The 16,559-nt window shown below is 39.8% G+C and overlaps 1 protein-coding gene across 2 annotated transcripts in view; it reads right to left on the reverse strand.

Annotated features, from left to right (window-relative positions):
- Positions 1 to 10,124: 10,124 nt before the first annotated feature.
- cygb2 (cytoglobin 2) overlaps positions 10,125 to 16,559 on the reverse strand; it is a 49,108-nt gene continuing 42,673 nt past the window's right edge. For both annotated transcript variants that reach the window (XM_026170487.1, XM_026170489.1), the window contains exon 4: positions 10,125 to 16,145. In XM_026170487.1, coding sequence (XP_026026272.1) covers positions 15,981 to 16,145 — 165 coding nt within the window. In that variant the 3' untranslated portion in view covers positions 10,125 to 15,980. The remainder of the gene's footprint in view (positions 16,146 to 16,559) is intronic.

Raw genomic sequence — 16,559 nt, forward strand, 5'->3', positions numbered from 1 at the left:
TTTCTGCACTGCTTGATTTTCCATGAAATGCAACTGGATTTTTTTTTCAGTTATTCTCCAACTTTTTCTGCAGCATGTAATATCAGCTGCTGTAACATCTATTATCCAACAACCCGCCCTGCCCGGCCGGCCGGCCTGCCTAAGTTTTCCCCAGTCACCTCATCATCAGCTGCTCCACACCTGCCCCTCATTTCCCAAATTATCTCCTGGTTCATCTTCAGGACCGACTATGCTTCGTTTGTTATCATTAAAGCCACTTTCAGTTTCTCTGTCTGGATTTCTTCATCCAAACTGTGCAATTAAACCAAGTGGAAACAAACCTCCAGGGCTGAAAGAAATTAAACCAGCAAAGAAGGGCCAAACTGAAGTTCCTTAAATGGCCACTTGAGGCTGACTGAAAACATGAGTCAATCTCCATAAACTCCTATTTTAACCCTTTCACGCACAGCGGTCACTACAGTGGACAGCTATTTAAAGGCTGTTTTCTTGTATTTGTGTCAGTGTTGATGGTATACCTGCATATAAATCACTATATTGGACACTGATTCGTCACTCCATACACAGCAGTTGTCCATCTAAGTGAATATGTAAAAAAAACCTCTTTGAAAAGTACATGTTTAAAAAGTTCAAAAATATTTTTTCATGCCTAAAGATGAATAAAAAAATAATAATAATAATAATTGGTACAAAAAAATAATTTAGATCTATAAAGCCTAATTCCCTTCTCTGAACTTTAACGCATTACTTATTTATCAGGTATTTGGGCATTAGTCATCTCTCATTAAATGAGAGATGATTAATGATGATCTCATTAATCATCACCATATTAGGGATATCCACTCACTCTGACATCATATTGAACCAGGAGTAAAAAATAAAAAATAAAATAAAAAAATAATAATAAGTATATATATATATATATATATATATATATATATATATATATATATATATATATATATGAAATTGAATGACAGAACCCCTGGAGTCTAGACGCTGGTGATGATGAAGAGCAAGACTTGGGTAAAGCTCAGACTTGGGTGAGGTGGAGATGGCGAGGAAATGGGTTGCATGAATGAGAAAGAGAGAATGACAGAGAGCACGGATTTAAACCACAGAGTGAAGGCTGATTGGCTCAAAGATGACTGAGGGAGAAGATGACTGGACAAGATTGGAGTAATGACATTGTTGAAATTGACCAACGTTTTTCCTGCCTGCCTGATCCTTTTTTTTTAAAAATAACTGTAATGACAATAACCATCCGAACATGGTATTACCAAATTTCTATGGACAATTTCTCACTTCACAGAGAGAGCAAGATAGATGGTGAGCGAGAGATGGGTTTAACATGCACACAGCGTCAGCACCTTTACAGAAATCGCTTTGTGCATTTATTTTAGTCAATATTTGACTTATTTACTGACAAAATGGAGGCTTCTTAAGTTTTCCAGCTTGGTCTTTTTTCCTTACATCAGTTATAACAAACTGATGGTAACAAAACTGGAGGCATCGTATTCGATTTGGTTTCATTCCACCCTGTACAATAGTATAACATCTTCAACAGAGGCCTGTGTATTTTATATGACAATGATCTGCAGTTCTGAACATCAGTAAATTTAATCCACTTTACAATTTGTATCCCATTCAGGTTGTATAATGACTGTTGTCAGGTGGAACAAAATAACCTGGCAACATAAGTCAAGAATGGTCAAAGACAAGACAGTTTGAAACATCTTAAAGGTCTCAGCTGTCTGTGTCACTAGACTGCAGTTATATTTCTCCCAGACAGCAGGACAGGGATATTCTTAACCACTGAGGACATTCCTCACCACCTGAATCTGTGACTCTGCTGTCGTGAAACTTCTGGTGCATGGACGCCAGACTGATGGAAGTTCACACAAGTGGCTGTGAGGAATGTCAAGTTACAGCGATGTGGCTGTGCATCTCATCTCCAGCTCTGAGACATGCTCGTGCCTCCTAATTGGAAAATTCTTCAGGGGTCCTCTTGTGCTTTATGTCGACGGAGAGCTGCACAGACTCACCAGTGCCTCAAAATCAGAGGATTTAAGCGTCACAGAGCTGTAATTTGTGTTGGCCTGTATATGCTTGGCCTGCCTTTTTTGAGTGTTACATTTTTGTTGGGGCAAAGTTAAGAGGATTTTATGCATTTAGGACCAATGTCTAAATTACAGGAGGTGCATGAAGGAAAAGACGGGCTCTTTAAATTTAAAAGTGATTGTCATCTGGATAAAGCAAGAACAGTGACACGAAGCAAAGGTGTACCAGGCCCGCTGCTGAAATGCAGGGGAAAAGCATTTCTGTTTTTGTGCACCAACCAACAGAATATTTTACCCTGTAATGAGAGAGATGAGTTTACCTTTTGGGCTCTGTGCTTAAAATAGCTTTCTATTCTTTTACAAAAGGAAGCTGTTTTAAGTTGTAATTTGCTTGTGTTTGTGTATTGTGAAGGAAATACCCAAATGCAGGACAAAAAAAGAAAAACTTCCAATGCACAGTCCCAAAAGGGCCTGTTTAGGCCCTTTTGGGACTGGGAAACAGGGGACTGGGAAACAGGCACATCTACCTTTAGGTAGATGTGCACACAGACACCACAACAAAGAGCAAAGGTGAAGGACTGGACTATTTATCCATATGGGGTAATCAGGGAAGTGGAAACAGCTGGAGGAATGAGACACAGGTGTGGGTAATCAAGACAATTACAAAGGAACGCAAAATTCAAAGCTAGGCACAAAAGAGATCTACCAAAGTAAAACAGGAAACAACCCAAAAGATGACAACTAAGTGTACAAGACAAATGAACAAAATGATACTGAACTGTATATGACAGGAAACAATGAGAAAGTTGAAACACAGGCACCAAACTCCATAGATATAGCAAAACTACAATAAAACCAAACAGAAATACATAAGGCTAATTCAACACTACCAAGAACTGAATGTCAGATCAGGACAGTAAAGCAACAAAACTACTTACAACTTTGAATTTTCTAAAATGTTAACCCCGCCTTAGCCATCAGCAGAATGGTACAGATGTTAGCTATCAAGACAACACAGCTCTGTCATGTTTTAAGTTTTGGACTCCAGCAGTAGGAATAAAATCCCTGATATATTTGTTTTAGGGGCCTGTATACCATACTATAGTTGATCAAACATCTGATCAGTTTGAATACAGGTGAACTCACAGAATATGCATTATCCTGACATTACAAGCAGTCTCCAAACACCAGACATAACAATGGACACAACACTTATGTGAAATTTAGTGGGTGAATACTTATTACTATGTAAACACTAGGGGTGCAACGATACTCATATCGATATTGAACCGTTCGATACAGTGCTTTCGGTTCAGTATGCATATGTATCGAACAATACAAAATTTTTATTTATTTTATCAACTTTTCTTCTGACGATGCTGTCTGTGTTGAGAGCTCAGTGGATCTGCGTTCGACTACTCCGCCTAGGCTGCACTGACGAGTGCAGATCCACTGAGCGCAGCGCAAGCTAGCAAGACAGAAGCTAAGCTCGTTGCAACATGGCAACTGCCTCAACGCTACCCGAAATTGAACCGCCCCCACCCTCATTCAGATCTGGCGTTTGGAACTACAGTATCTTGGTTTTCATGTGAAGCATGACCCTGATGGTAAGCGGCACGATCTGATCCTCGTGTTGGTGTTGTTCCCAGATCATCATACTAAATGTTGTTACAGGATCAACATTGCAAGTGACCAATCAGAATGTTGTGACGTCATACTTTTGCAACTTCGGGTAAAACAAAAAATTGTACTTAAGCTGCGAGAAACCACCTCTGTCCGTCAATCAACGGACCCTGACCCTAACCCTAACCGTAACCCTTTAATAAACAGTAAGCAGAATTGATATTGTCCTTGCAACATTGGAATTTCATAAATGCACGAATGGCTTGGCGCGCAAAAGAATAACATCACAACAATGTGATTGGTCACTTGCAATATTGAACCTGGAACAACATTTTCATGATGGTCTGGGAACAACACCAACACGAGGATATCAGATCATCCTGGTAAGCGCGTCATGGACAAAAGTAAAACTGTATGTTGGACGTGCCACACTCAATTGGTGGGAACTTCGTGCGTTAGCTCATTAACGTGTTGACGCTGTCCAGCCCCACGCACGGGGCGATCCACGGTAACACGTTAACGGAGATTTGCCGCGTTATGGCGTTAATGTCATTTTAACGAGATTAACGCTGACAGCACTAGTGGGAACACAACAAATATGACTGCACATTTACTCCGACATCATCCTAGTGCAAAGACAAGTGGAAGCAGACAACAACAAGCACGCATGCTACAGACTTTACCCGAGTCATTTAGACAGCCGTTAGCACATGATTCTCCTTATGGGACCTGATATGTTTAATATGCTGCTGAGAATATAGCCCAGAAGAAGCGTATAGTATAGCTTTTATTTTGGAAAGAGCCATTTCTCTGTAATAAACTCTCTTTTCCAAAGATGAGTGATTCCTCAATCAGATATATATATATATATTTTTTTTTAATACTTTGTTGTTTCAGCAACATTAAATTTAAAAACTGTACTTTTGAGTTAAATTATATATTTATAATTTTTATAAATGACAAATTAAAAAGGCACGAACAGTTTTTTGTATCGAAAAAATATCGAACCGTGACACCAAAGTCTCGAACCGAACTGTGAATTTTGTGTATCGTTGCACCCCTAGTAAACACTTTTCCAGATTATAACAGAAAGTTAATTCAGTCTTTTATGTTTTTTGCCCCGATCTCATCAGAATATCCTCAGAAAGCCTGGGATCCCCTTTTCCAGTTAGTAATACCAAGATCACCTCACTCAGGAAGCATCTTTGACAGATGAATGAATGAATCACCACATTTGGCTCATTTTTATGCATAGGAACAGCAGCTTTGCTCTGACCATAGCACGCTAATCATATCAGAATAAATTGTTTCTGGTCACATAATGAATCTATGTCCGCTGCTTTCTCTCCTTTAAGTTCTTGCTTTCCACCACTTCCAAAAACCTGGAGGTTGTCTGGCTCTTAAGCTGTCGAATACTGCTCTTTGTTCACTAATCACTAGCTTTGTAATTCTGTGCCGAACAGCTGTGGGTTTATCAGAGCCTGTTCAGCTGTTGAAGATGCTGATAAGGACAACAACAGTGAAGCTGCTCCAAAAAAAGACATTATTAACAGAAACCATTAACACTGAGGGGCAAATGTAGAATCAGATAAAAGTTCTCTTTGGTTTTCATTAAAATAAGGTTACAACACATAAATATCAATTGGTGCCCTAAAAAATAACAAAAGGCAAAAAGATGAAACTCACTAATCAGCTTCATTACAGCTGAACTGCATGCAGCGAGCCTAAGCAGAGCGCATACTGGTGCAACCTTCCTCACCGATAAAGCAGCTTGAGATACACAGAGGGGATTTCTTAACGAGCTCCACTCATTTGTGTCAGTTTGTGTTCTGAACACCTGATGAATCCCAATAAGTAACGCCTGCTGACAGAGACGGATGAGCACGAGCGTATCGGTGTGGAATCCTGATTTAATCATGGAACAGAAGAAGGAGCTGAGATCAGGGTATCAGCCGAGATATAAATCCCTGGCATTATATTTTTGGCTTTTGTGTGTTTTCCGTGTGGTGTCAAAGTGGAGTTTGTCCAGGTGTGTTTGCCCCCGGGATGTGATAAGCCCACATTACTGGCGCTCTCTGAAAATGACAATATGTGGCAGTGAAAAAAAATGTGTAGCCATGGTGACAAGTCAGTGTCCTGTCGACCATGGTTGAGCGCAACGGATGCACTCGTGGGAGACTGACTATTTTCTGATTCTCATGATTTTGTTTACCTGTTTCACCTGTTCCTATTACACTCAAGCCAGGCAGCAAGAGAGTAACGTTGATTTTTCTGAATATTACATCTATTCCTATGAGGCTGCAAGCACATTTTCAGTTCAAACACTGTACAGAAACCTAGAAGTATAACCTGAGCAGATCCTTTTATAAAACTCATTTTCTCTGTATTTAAAGAGCAACTATAAGAAGTCTTTGTCAACACTTTATAATCAAATGTATGGCTTGAATAAATTATCTATGGATTTGAAAAATGAAAATCTTCCTCCCTGCATGAACCTCCCATTGGAGCCTTATAGAGTCGGGAGAACCACGCCTGAGGCGTCAAGCAGGGAGCAGGCAACCATTAATCATTGATTAGGAACATTTACATCTAATTCCATTTAATCATCTCTGGTTCACAAAACAGTGAGACTGCCAAGCAGAGTCTCTATGCCAACTTGCAGACAGAATATTTAGAAGATTTTAAGAAGTTTCTGAAACACTGATAGCTAGATTTAACAGCTTTTATCTTTAATCTTAGAGTGATCATGCAGTTATCGACAACAACATTTAGATTTATTGTTAAAAAAAAAAGGCTTTGTGCTTCCGATAATATAGGCAAATATTATAGGCAGGTAACAAAAAAGCAGTTGAGGGTGGAGGTAAAAATATCCAGGTTAAAAATAAAATTACAACAAACAGTGAATGTTGCCACATTTACATTTAGAGCCAGATTAATGTGAAAGTAGCTTTTTCCAACTGCCTTTCTAAGTGTATACAAACGAAAAAAAACATCTTTTTCCATGCAATAGTCTTTATTTATTCTTGTATTCTTGTTTATTTCAGCTGCTTCTAAGTGTGGTTGTATTTCAGTAGGGATGCATCCATAGATCTTCACACATTTCTCGTTTAGCCATGTGTGACAATTTCATCAATTGTGACATGTACACTGTGTCACTTCATGCCATGTTTTACCTCGTGTGAAACTGAAGAACAATTTTAACCAAAGAAAGACAAAGACTGCATTTCCCACCATAATCTGACAGTTCATTGTTTTTGTGGTAGTTTCCACCAAATCCACCAAAGTCTGCAAAGCTTCTTTCTCTAATGGGCCCAGCATTCGCCAGGCCTCCATGCATTGGGTGAAAGTCAGACTTTCATAATCACAGTGCGGGACATTGTCTCAACGTGTGGGAAGAAGGGAGAGAGGACTTAAAATGGTCCCACATAAAGAGGGACATCTGGACAAGCTGCGTGTGGTGGAGGGAAACACCTTTGGTTCATCTGACTTTGCTGTTTCATTAAAACCATTTTTAATTTAAAAACACTCGCTAATGTGTACTCATGCACTATATACACAAAACAAAAGGTCATAAAGTAATCCACTTAAACCATGTCACAGTTACAACCATATAAATTGTGCAGGAACGTTTATGAGACCTAAAATCTTTTTTCACTCTGAAAGTTGAACTTCGATCATCATCTTTGTTGTTGTTTAATAGTTTAAGACTCTTCAAGTGCCAGGTCTCTTTCTTCAAATGTCTCTGCCATAAATCAAATTTCCCACTACAACGTTTTAGAGACGTGGCTGCATTCATCACTCACAACGAAACAGCCTGGAGATGAATGCTAGCCGGATGTAATTAATCACTACAGGAGTCTGTCATGCTGGTCCTCAAACAGTGGAAACTATTTCACACATTCACACATATCAAAATCTAAAATAACCACCACAACAACAGTAAGAACAACACACCTAAAGCCACAATAATGAACCACTGCACTAATGCAAGACCTCATTTTGCTGCTACTAAGCAACTAGAAATATCTGACTGTATCATTTGTATTACACATACATGTTCTTTCTGCATATTTGGTTGATGTTCTGTTAAAATGAAACTACTTCAAACATTAGAGACTGTTCATTTCTTTGCAAGTGCTTTTCAAAGCAAAAAAAAATAAAAACACCCAGTCCTGTGCCTCCCCACTGACGAGATATTTTGCCTGTAAATGATTCATCTTAAACCATAAAAGGTATAATACTGGGCCAAATTCTGTACAGCAGTACATCAGTGTAAGTGTATGTGCTGCACTATGTTATCTGGATCACGTTCAACCTTTGGCTGAGGAAAAAAAAAAACTTAATAACATCTATGCTGCCGGGTTTCTGCTGCTGTACTCGTCTCATAATGAAGTGGAACACGTCGCACCAGCTCGCCGATCTACGCTCCACGTGTGGCCGAGAATTGATTTCAAAACGCGTTTCATTCATAGATCACCGAACGGGCTTGGCACAGAATTACATTTTTGATCTGCTGATATGTTATGAACCAGCCAAACCTCCCACTGAGAAGCAGCATTCGTCCTGTGAGCTCCACATTTATGAAACTCTAACACATTTCAGTCGGGGCTTGAAATTTTTGCTCTCTTTAGTTCTATATTTATTTAAATCTCTGCCTTTCCTTTAATGTCTTACTGAGCTGTTTTACATTTAGTTTTTTCTTCTTCTCCTTAAGAACTTCCAGTCATATCCTAACAAGACTTTTGTTGGAGGGTATGCTCAAATCATGAAGTTAGAGCCCCAGAGACCCCCACATGTGTGGGCTCCCTCCACAGCTTGTTTTTATGATATGGTTCCAGTGAATGATTTAAAGTAGGGGTGTCAAACATAATGCCCGGGGGCCACAAAGACACAGTGCAACTCCTGGCCTCCTCTACACTTCTCCAGTCACTCTCTCAAATAAAGAGGATCTATTAAAACTAAACAGGAGCTTGGATCTTAGGAGGTGACCAGTTTTTCAAAACAAGCTTTTTGTGATTACTTCACACTTAGTTAAAGAGAATGATCCAGATGCTGGTAAAACACAGAACTGTGTTTAAAAATCCACGTTTGACTCAAGCAGTGAGTCAAACCGTCTCATTACCGTCAGATGATCTTCACTTCTGCTGGAAGTTTGTTGGGACTTCCAGCGGCCAGAATGAAGACAAGGAAAATTTTCTCTTTCAGACAGGAAAAAAAACCTTTAACGTATATTAACAGTGTTGGGGAGTAACGGAATGTATGTGCCTCCGTTACGTATTTAAAATACAAAATATGAGTAACTGTATTCCGTTACAGTTACCGTTTAAAAAGGTGGTGTTTAGAATACAGTTACATTGTTGAAATAAATGGATTACACAGCGGTATTTTCCTGTTTCATATTGTCACGGGTCAGGATTGTTTGGGTTTTGTTTGATAGCTATGTTCTGTTGCTCCTGGCGGCAGCTGCCATGGTTACAGGGTGACGTGCTCTCTCTGCGACTGTGTTTCCTGGGTGACAGAGCGCCTTTTTGTTGTTGTGCTAAGTTAATAGGGAGAATGCTACAGGCATAGCCCTAAAGAATGTAGCATCATGGGCAGTGTAGTCCGTGCTGCTGGGAGAATGGACTGCCATACCCGTTATGTGTCTGTGAGCGCGAGGAGGGAGAAAAAAGAGAGTGGAAAACTACGAGCTGTCATCGAGCAGAAACGGGAGCTGGAAGCATGTAAATATAATAATAACCACTGCAGCCAAGAAGAGTGCCTGACGAGCCCAGTTGTAAGTAAGCTATTAAGACTCGACTGTACGCTGTGTTCGTGTTTTCCTCCGAAACAATAAGTTCCGTTGGAGCAGCCTTTCAACGCCTCTCTCTGTCTCTCGCTAGCAAACTTGACGCAGACAACAAAGTAAAGCTACGTAGGAACCCGAGGTATTAGCCAGAGGTCCCTTTACTATGGTTCAGAGCCGCGGACCTTCAGTAATAGTAATAAATCACATTCATGTAGTTGTAAACAGCATGATAATATATTAAGTAATCCAAAGTATTCAGAATACGTTACTCTCATTGAGTAACGTAACGGAATACGTTACAGAATACATTTTGGGGCATGTATTCTGTAATCTGTAGTGGAATACATTTTAAAAGTAACCTTCCCAACACTGTATATGAAGCACTCATGTACTGCACTGTACTGCACACAGGTGATGTAACCTGGATGTAATGTTGTGTCGCGCAGACGCAGGGAACAATCAATTACCTGAACAGGCATGATTATGTAACATGCAGGAAACTGATCATTTCACCATTTCAGTTTCACTTCGGCCTGGCACATCTTGAACCTCTTGGTTGTTTGTAGTTAAAAACAGGTAAAACCAGAGGCTTGGTTTCCATTTTGATCCGAATCATCAGTGTGTACACAGTAATCTTTAAAAAACACAAAGACAGACAAATTTACAAGTAGAGTTTATTGATGGTCATGATTGATTTTCACCAGGTCTGCGAAGGTACAAGTCTGTGCAAACATGCTCAAAAACACTACAAAGCCACTGAATTCGCTCCCAGCAACAGTGTACAGTTACATATGCATATACAGTACTGAAATACACAGAACCCTCCTCAGAGATATATTTAGAAAAATATAAAGTCCTAACTTTCCAACTCATAGACAGGAACATTTCACAACAAAAACGCACAAGTCCACATGTGCTGTGATGCCCTTATTAGCTGAAAGGGAATGAACATGAACATATGATATGGATTGAATGAGCCAAAAAATTTACATTTTTAGATTAAAATAAGTGAATTATGTTGCAGTAGTAAACTTTGCATGTGAGAACATGCCCAACCGTGTGCGTATGGAAAGCAATGCAGCGATATGTTTAACTAGGATGTGTCTACACATAATGCTGTGTGTTTATATTGTGGTGAGGTTCGTGCTGCACACAGATGGCGAGATGCAGAGAGCCTGCAGCTTTGAAAAGGACCGCAGTGCATTTTTAAACCAGATCATTCAAGACCAGCAGCAGTTTTACTGCCTCCTAAGCGATTTGAGCCCAAGTGGAAACAGTTTTCTTGACGTTTGTTTGACTCCTGCGTGTATTTTTATCCACCTGTCTGACTCATTGCTGTGAGAGATTAGCTCACAGCTCAGCTTGGAAGGGGAGCTTTCAGTAAACATTTGCAGGAGTCGAGAGTCGTTAAAGCAGCAAGTAGTGTTTTCATTTCATTATCTAAAGATCACAAAGTGACATTTTCTTATGGCGGGCTAATCAGTGAAACTGAGCCGCTATGTGAATGTAATACCTTGGGATGTAAACTAGGTATTTGTGAGATAAAGAAGTTTGTTCTCTGCTCCTGTGTGCATGTGGGACATTTCAAAGGAGATCCTTGGAGATATTTACCATACCTCCCCGTGAAGACCGCCTCGTCTGTCTAAATAAATCGATAACAAAAAGATGCTCTGTTCAAAAACAGAGCAAAAGAAAAAGTAAATTGCTTTTTTTATCAACGTCTGGTGTGCGAGTATTGGGAGATGACCACATAAGGACTTTTATCACACTGTTTTTTTTTTTGTTTTGTTTTTTTTTAATGCAATGTTTAGTTTTGTGGTTCCCTTATGTGTTCATTTCTGTGTCCCAGCTTTTGTTAATAGCTGCTCTTGGTCTGCTTCAAGTGTCGTCTCATTTGTTTACCGTTTTATTTTGAAGTCTAGCTTTCTTACATCAGTTTTGCTTCCTGCCTGTGCTTTTCTCCTGATTGTTTGCACCTCTGTTTGCCTCCTGATTGGCCTCCTGTGTGTATAAATTGCCCGATCTTCCTTCTCTTAGAGCTCAAAGTGGTTGTTAATACTCCCTTGTATTCTGCCTTCACGCGTGCCTGGAGTTTCTGTTGTTTGTCTCTTTGAAGGATTTTGTATTCCTTTGTCCTCAACCTGAATAAAGGTTAGTTTTGAATCCTACATTGATTCAGCTCTGTCTGTGAGAGAGGCATGTGCTAGTATATATTATTATTATTCTTCATTTAACTTCTTTAACAAAAGAATTTCAACCAATATGACCTCGCCCTCCGCTACCACACCCCCTCACCCCATCGTGACCACGCCCTCCATCATGACCAAGTAGTATGCAACATGTGTGCAAAAGTAATATTTGAAGTCATCGCATCCTTTGATATTTCACAAAGTTATTATTATTATTTATTTTGTAGCGCATGCAATGTTTTATCCTTTTATGTCAATGATTTTGCTAAATGGACTGAATCGAATGCTGTTCTGTACATCAGGTGCGAGTGAGTTGTAAATATGTTAAAGTTTGTAAAGTGAAAGCGATAAAGGGCCCATAAAAGAACACATTTAACATTAACCTTGAGCATCGTTTGGGTGAAGTGATAAGTGTGCAAGCTTCACTAAAATCAGACCAGTACTGTAGGCCTACGACACCTGATGACCGAGCTTCACCAAGGCATCAGTCTTTCAGTCAGATGAGCTAAAAACAAGCACTGCGTGTTTTCTTCACTTGGGCTCTTTGGTAAAAATTCAATCACACATCAGGGGGCTGTTTTTGTAAAGGATATCATGACAGAATAATATTTAAACCCACCGGTGCAAGACAAAAACAAAACACTTAGAACTTTAGAGAACACTTTTACCAAAAACGCTGGGACGCTGTATAACATATAAACAAAACAGAATGCAAGAATGTGCAAATCTCAAACCCATATTTTATTTGTAGAAATGATCAAGCAGAGACATTTTAGGATTTCAGGAAAAACCTCTCATTTTTAGTTCGATGGCAGCAACACGTCTTAAAAAAAGTTGGAACAGAGTCACTGACATGCAAAAAAACCATCTACAAATGGAATAACCCAGAATAATGCTGGTCAACATAAACAGGCATGATTCTGTCATGGAAATCACTGCACGGGCTTCCAGAAAACATCGTCTGAACACGGATCACAATGACAGCCACTAAAAGCTCTCTCAAGCCAAGAAGAAGCCACATGTGAACACGATCCAGACACAGTGCCTCCTTCTCTGAGCCGAAGCTCTTTTAAAATGGACTGAGTCAAAGTAGAAACTGTTCTCTACTCAAATCATTCAAGATGTGAACTGACCCGCCTGCAGTCCCGACCTTTCAACAAAATGAAAAACACAACAAAAGAAGACACGGAACCTTTAAGCAGCTAAAATCCTCAATCAGACAAAATGGCACAAAAGTCCAGCAGCTGTTCTCCTCTGTTCCCAGATGTTTACAGACTGTTGTTAAAAGAAAAAGGATGCTACAGAGCGGTTATCACTGACTTGTCCCAACTTTTGAGATGTTTTGCTGCCATCAATTCAAAATGAGTTTCTTAAAAATTGTACATTTTCTCATTTTAATGATTTGATTTGTTTTGTATGTTCTATTATAAATAAAATAAGAGTTAATGAAATTTCAACTCATTGCATTTCTGTATTTATTTACATTTTTCACAGCATCCCAGTTTTTTTCCTTTGATTGTGTTGTGTGTTTGTAATCGAGAATCTGAATCTTCTTTCAGTCAATGAAAGACGTGTATGCACGTATATAGCGCTGTTGTGAATGACCGCGGTGGGTTTAATGCCAACTGTCCACTCGTAATTGTTTTCCTTCTCAGTGACGCGCTCCGAGCAGAGGCAATGGGAAGTTACAGTAGATGAATGGCCAAATGAGGAGGAGAGAAGACTCATTACCTCCTCATTAATGCCAGATGCTGATGCCGACGGGGGTCAGATGGGAGAAACAAGACGTCACTGCAGCAGACGCAAACTGCAGATTGGATCAAGTGTCCACCCTAAACAGATTTGCTGTGTGTGTTTGAGAAGATGGGGACTGCCAGCAGGAGCACATAAACTTCAAAGAAGGTGAGGTCAGGTAAGGTAACGAGAAGGCAGCACAGGCCACATTCTGTAATACTTGGATTTTTTTTTTTGGCTTTCGACTGGCCAGAGATCTAAAGAAACCGACTGATGGCACTTCTGAAACAGATGTGTTTTCCACAGACCTCCAGAGTGGGTTTCTAAAGCCCTTAATGGAGACTTCAAAGCAGCATGACTCTCTGATCGGGTTTTAAAGATGTAAACTAAGCGACCGTCCTGTAAATATTCACATGAGAGACGTCTTACGGCATGCCTGTGCGTGAAAGTGTAAGCGTGCACCTGCTGATATTTTCCATCTCACTTTCACATTGTTAGTGTGTGTGTGTGCAATGAGATGAAATGAGGGGGGGGGAAGCAAAGCCAGCCCTCTTTTACGCATCCACAGGTCGTGTCCTTGAGTTGTATACGAAGGTAGAAGAGTGTGCACATTTACTCACTGTACGCTTATACAAACAACACCTCAGTAAAGTTAAACAAGACATTAAATAGAGAGAAAAGGGGCCGCACGTCCCCTGAACATGAGGATATACTGAAGCAGGACACAAAGAGGATCTATTAACAGTCAGCAGCTCCATGGTCCCGTAGCCGGGGCTTCAACAACTAACTGCCCCCTCTAATAGCTAAAAGTCATTCTGTGTCTAAGCATTTCTTCCATCTTTCAAAGTATTGTGAAGTGTATTCATGTGCGTCGCCTTGAAACTGCAGGTTTCCACAGAAATGAACTCTGTTAAGTATAATCCGCATTTATTTTCAGAAATAAACGTCTTTTCTTGCTCCAGATGGATAAAATACATGTTCGTAAGAGCGTGCCTGTCAAGCTTTGTGTTTCTGGATGTGGTGGGGTGGGATTTTTTTCTACAGTATTCTGATAAAACACATTAGACCTTTTGCTGCGTTTGGGTAGAATTTGACACATTTTAAATGACAGTTTTCATGGATGTCTATTTTTCATTCAAGCAAGGCTTCAAATTAGCTGTGCAGTCACACAATCCCATTTTATTTAGCTTTGAGAGAGTTCCTCCTAAGGCTAACCCCTGTAACAAGTTCCAAGAGGTTCCTATTATGTACCATAAACGTCTGGGGGACAAAGACTGCGGGAACATACCAAGCAAACATTCTCGACCCTGGACCTACTTTTCTAGCAAGAGATCCACGTTCAGCAACCGATTAGATCATTAGAACAAGCATATGTATTCAAAACCTATTCAAACATAGGTGATATAATCAAATATAATACAATTAAATTTCACCTTTTACTGTTTAATATGAAAAAAATGTAAGAATAAGCTAAAATTCTCTCATTCGTTGTTGTTGTACTCTAAACTGTTTTAAGATGCAGGGATTTTGAAAAGATAAATGTCTGAAATTGTTTTATTTATTTTAAAAACAATCATCAGTAGTTTGCATAAATGGAGAAGAACTATAAATGACCATTAACAGTTTTGTAGTAAATCGATTAGCTGTCAGTCAATTATCTTTGTTTTAAAAGGAACAAGGACACATGCATTTAATTTGTCCATTTAGCTGGATCTCTGTTTTACATGGAAACAACGTCCCCATCGGCCCATCTCTAGTTATTGTTAGCTGACAAAAAGTGATCTTTTTCAGTAATTTTTGTCTGGGAAAAAAATGCTGTGTTTTGACAGGTATTAAAGACTCCATAAGATACCATCATACAAGGAAAAATAAAAAATAAAAATAAAATATGACCATCAAGTGGACCATTATGGCAAAAGCCATAATGGTCTTGCAGGCTGCAGTTGCACTTCATATTTACAACTCTAGAAATATATTAACTTGCACAGCTAATGTCGATTAGCAAATTCTGCTTTTATCCTCATCTGTCTCTAAATAAAGTGCATCTGCCACTGCTACAATTTTGAGCCCTTTGCAAGAATGCAAAGCTTGACAGGCTTACAAACAGAAGGATTGGTCACCTTTTAATTGATTTTAGAAGTTCATTAACACTTTTGAAGCAGTCTTATCTCAGCAGGTGTATAAAAAGGAAGATTTTATGCTACACAGAAAGTGACTGGTTGTGTGCCTCTGGCAGCAACAGCAGTGTGTGCGGATGTCGAACTGATAGTTAGCCTTAGCAGTGATAACACAGCAGAGCGCCACTGATGTAAGTGGAAATCTAACAGCAGTTAAATAAAAATGTTTGGCTACATTACTTGGTGTCCAACTGATCTGATCTCCGAGACGTGCAAAGCTTAGCACCAAAATGCATCCAAAAGAAGTTGAATAAAGAAACAAAATTGCACGGATTACCATGTTAATCTGATCCATGTCTGTGAAACCATCGTCGCAAAATCTCCATCAACATTTTAAACACATTATTTTGCCTCTCTTTAAACTTCATTGAGTCCACTGAAAACTTCTTTACCACCTCTTCTTCCCGACTCTTCACACTGCCGAGCTGGAGACCTGGAGCCAGCCCACCTCTGTGTAGGCCCCCGTCACATGCCAGTACACCGCCCCCATCAGTTTGGTCCACACCATCTGCACCTCTGCCGTGAAGAATTCTGGGAAATCTTCAGAAAACACCTCCAGCATCACACTGCTCAGGATCTGAGAGGAAGAGGTGACAAACAAATTTCATTAAGCGAGCCACAGAGAGACGGAGAGCGAGGGGAAATGTGGCTATTGAGATAATAAGGGTGCGAGTAATGCAGAAAAATTGTGTTCTGTGGGTAAAGCGGGAACAGCGTGATGGAGAAATAGGAATTCATTTCAGCGTTACAGAGAAGTGGGCGAGACAGGTGAGAATTGAAAATGATAACTGTAAAACATGAAAGCAGTGGGTGGACAGGCGAAACAAAGGAACAGAAATGACAAAGTCGAGAGAAAGAGCAGCAGAGGTGGCTAAAGCAAAAGCACAGAGAGAGAAAGCTCAGTGTAAGTGTGGCAGCCCGCCATAAAGTCAGCTGACCTGGGCAGAACTGGGGCAATAAAACCAAACTGCTGATGCTGATTTAACAAAAG

This window comes from Astatotilapia calliptera, chromosome 6 (assembly GCF_900246225.1).
Source record: "Astatotilapia calliptera chromosome 6, fAstCal1.2, whole genome shotgun sequence".
Classification (NCBI taxonomy): domain Eukaryota; kingdom Metazoa; phylum Chordata; class Actinopteri; order Cichliformes; family Cichlidae; genus Astatotilapia; species Astatotilapia calliptera.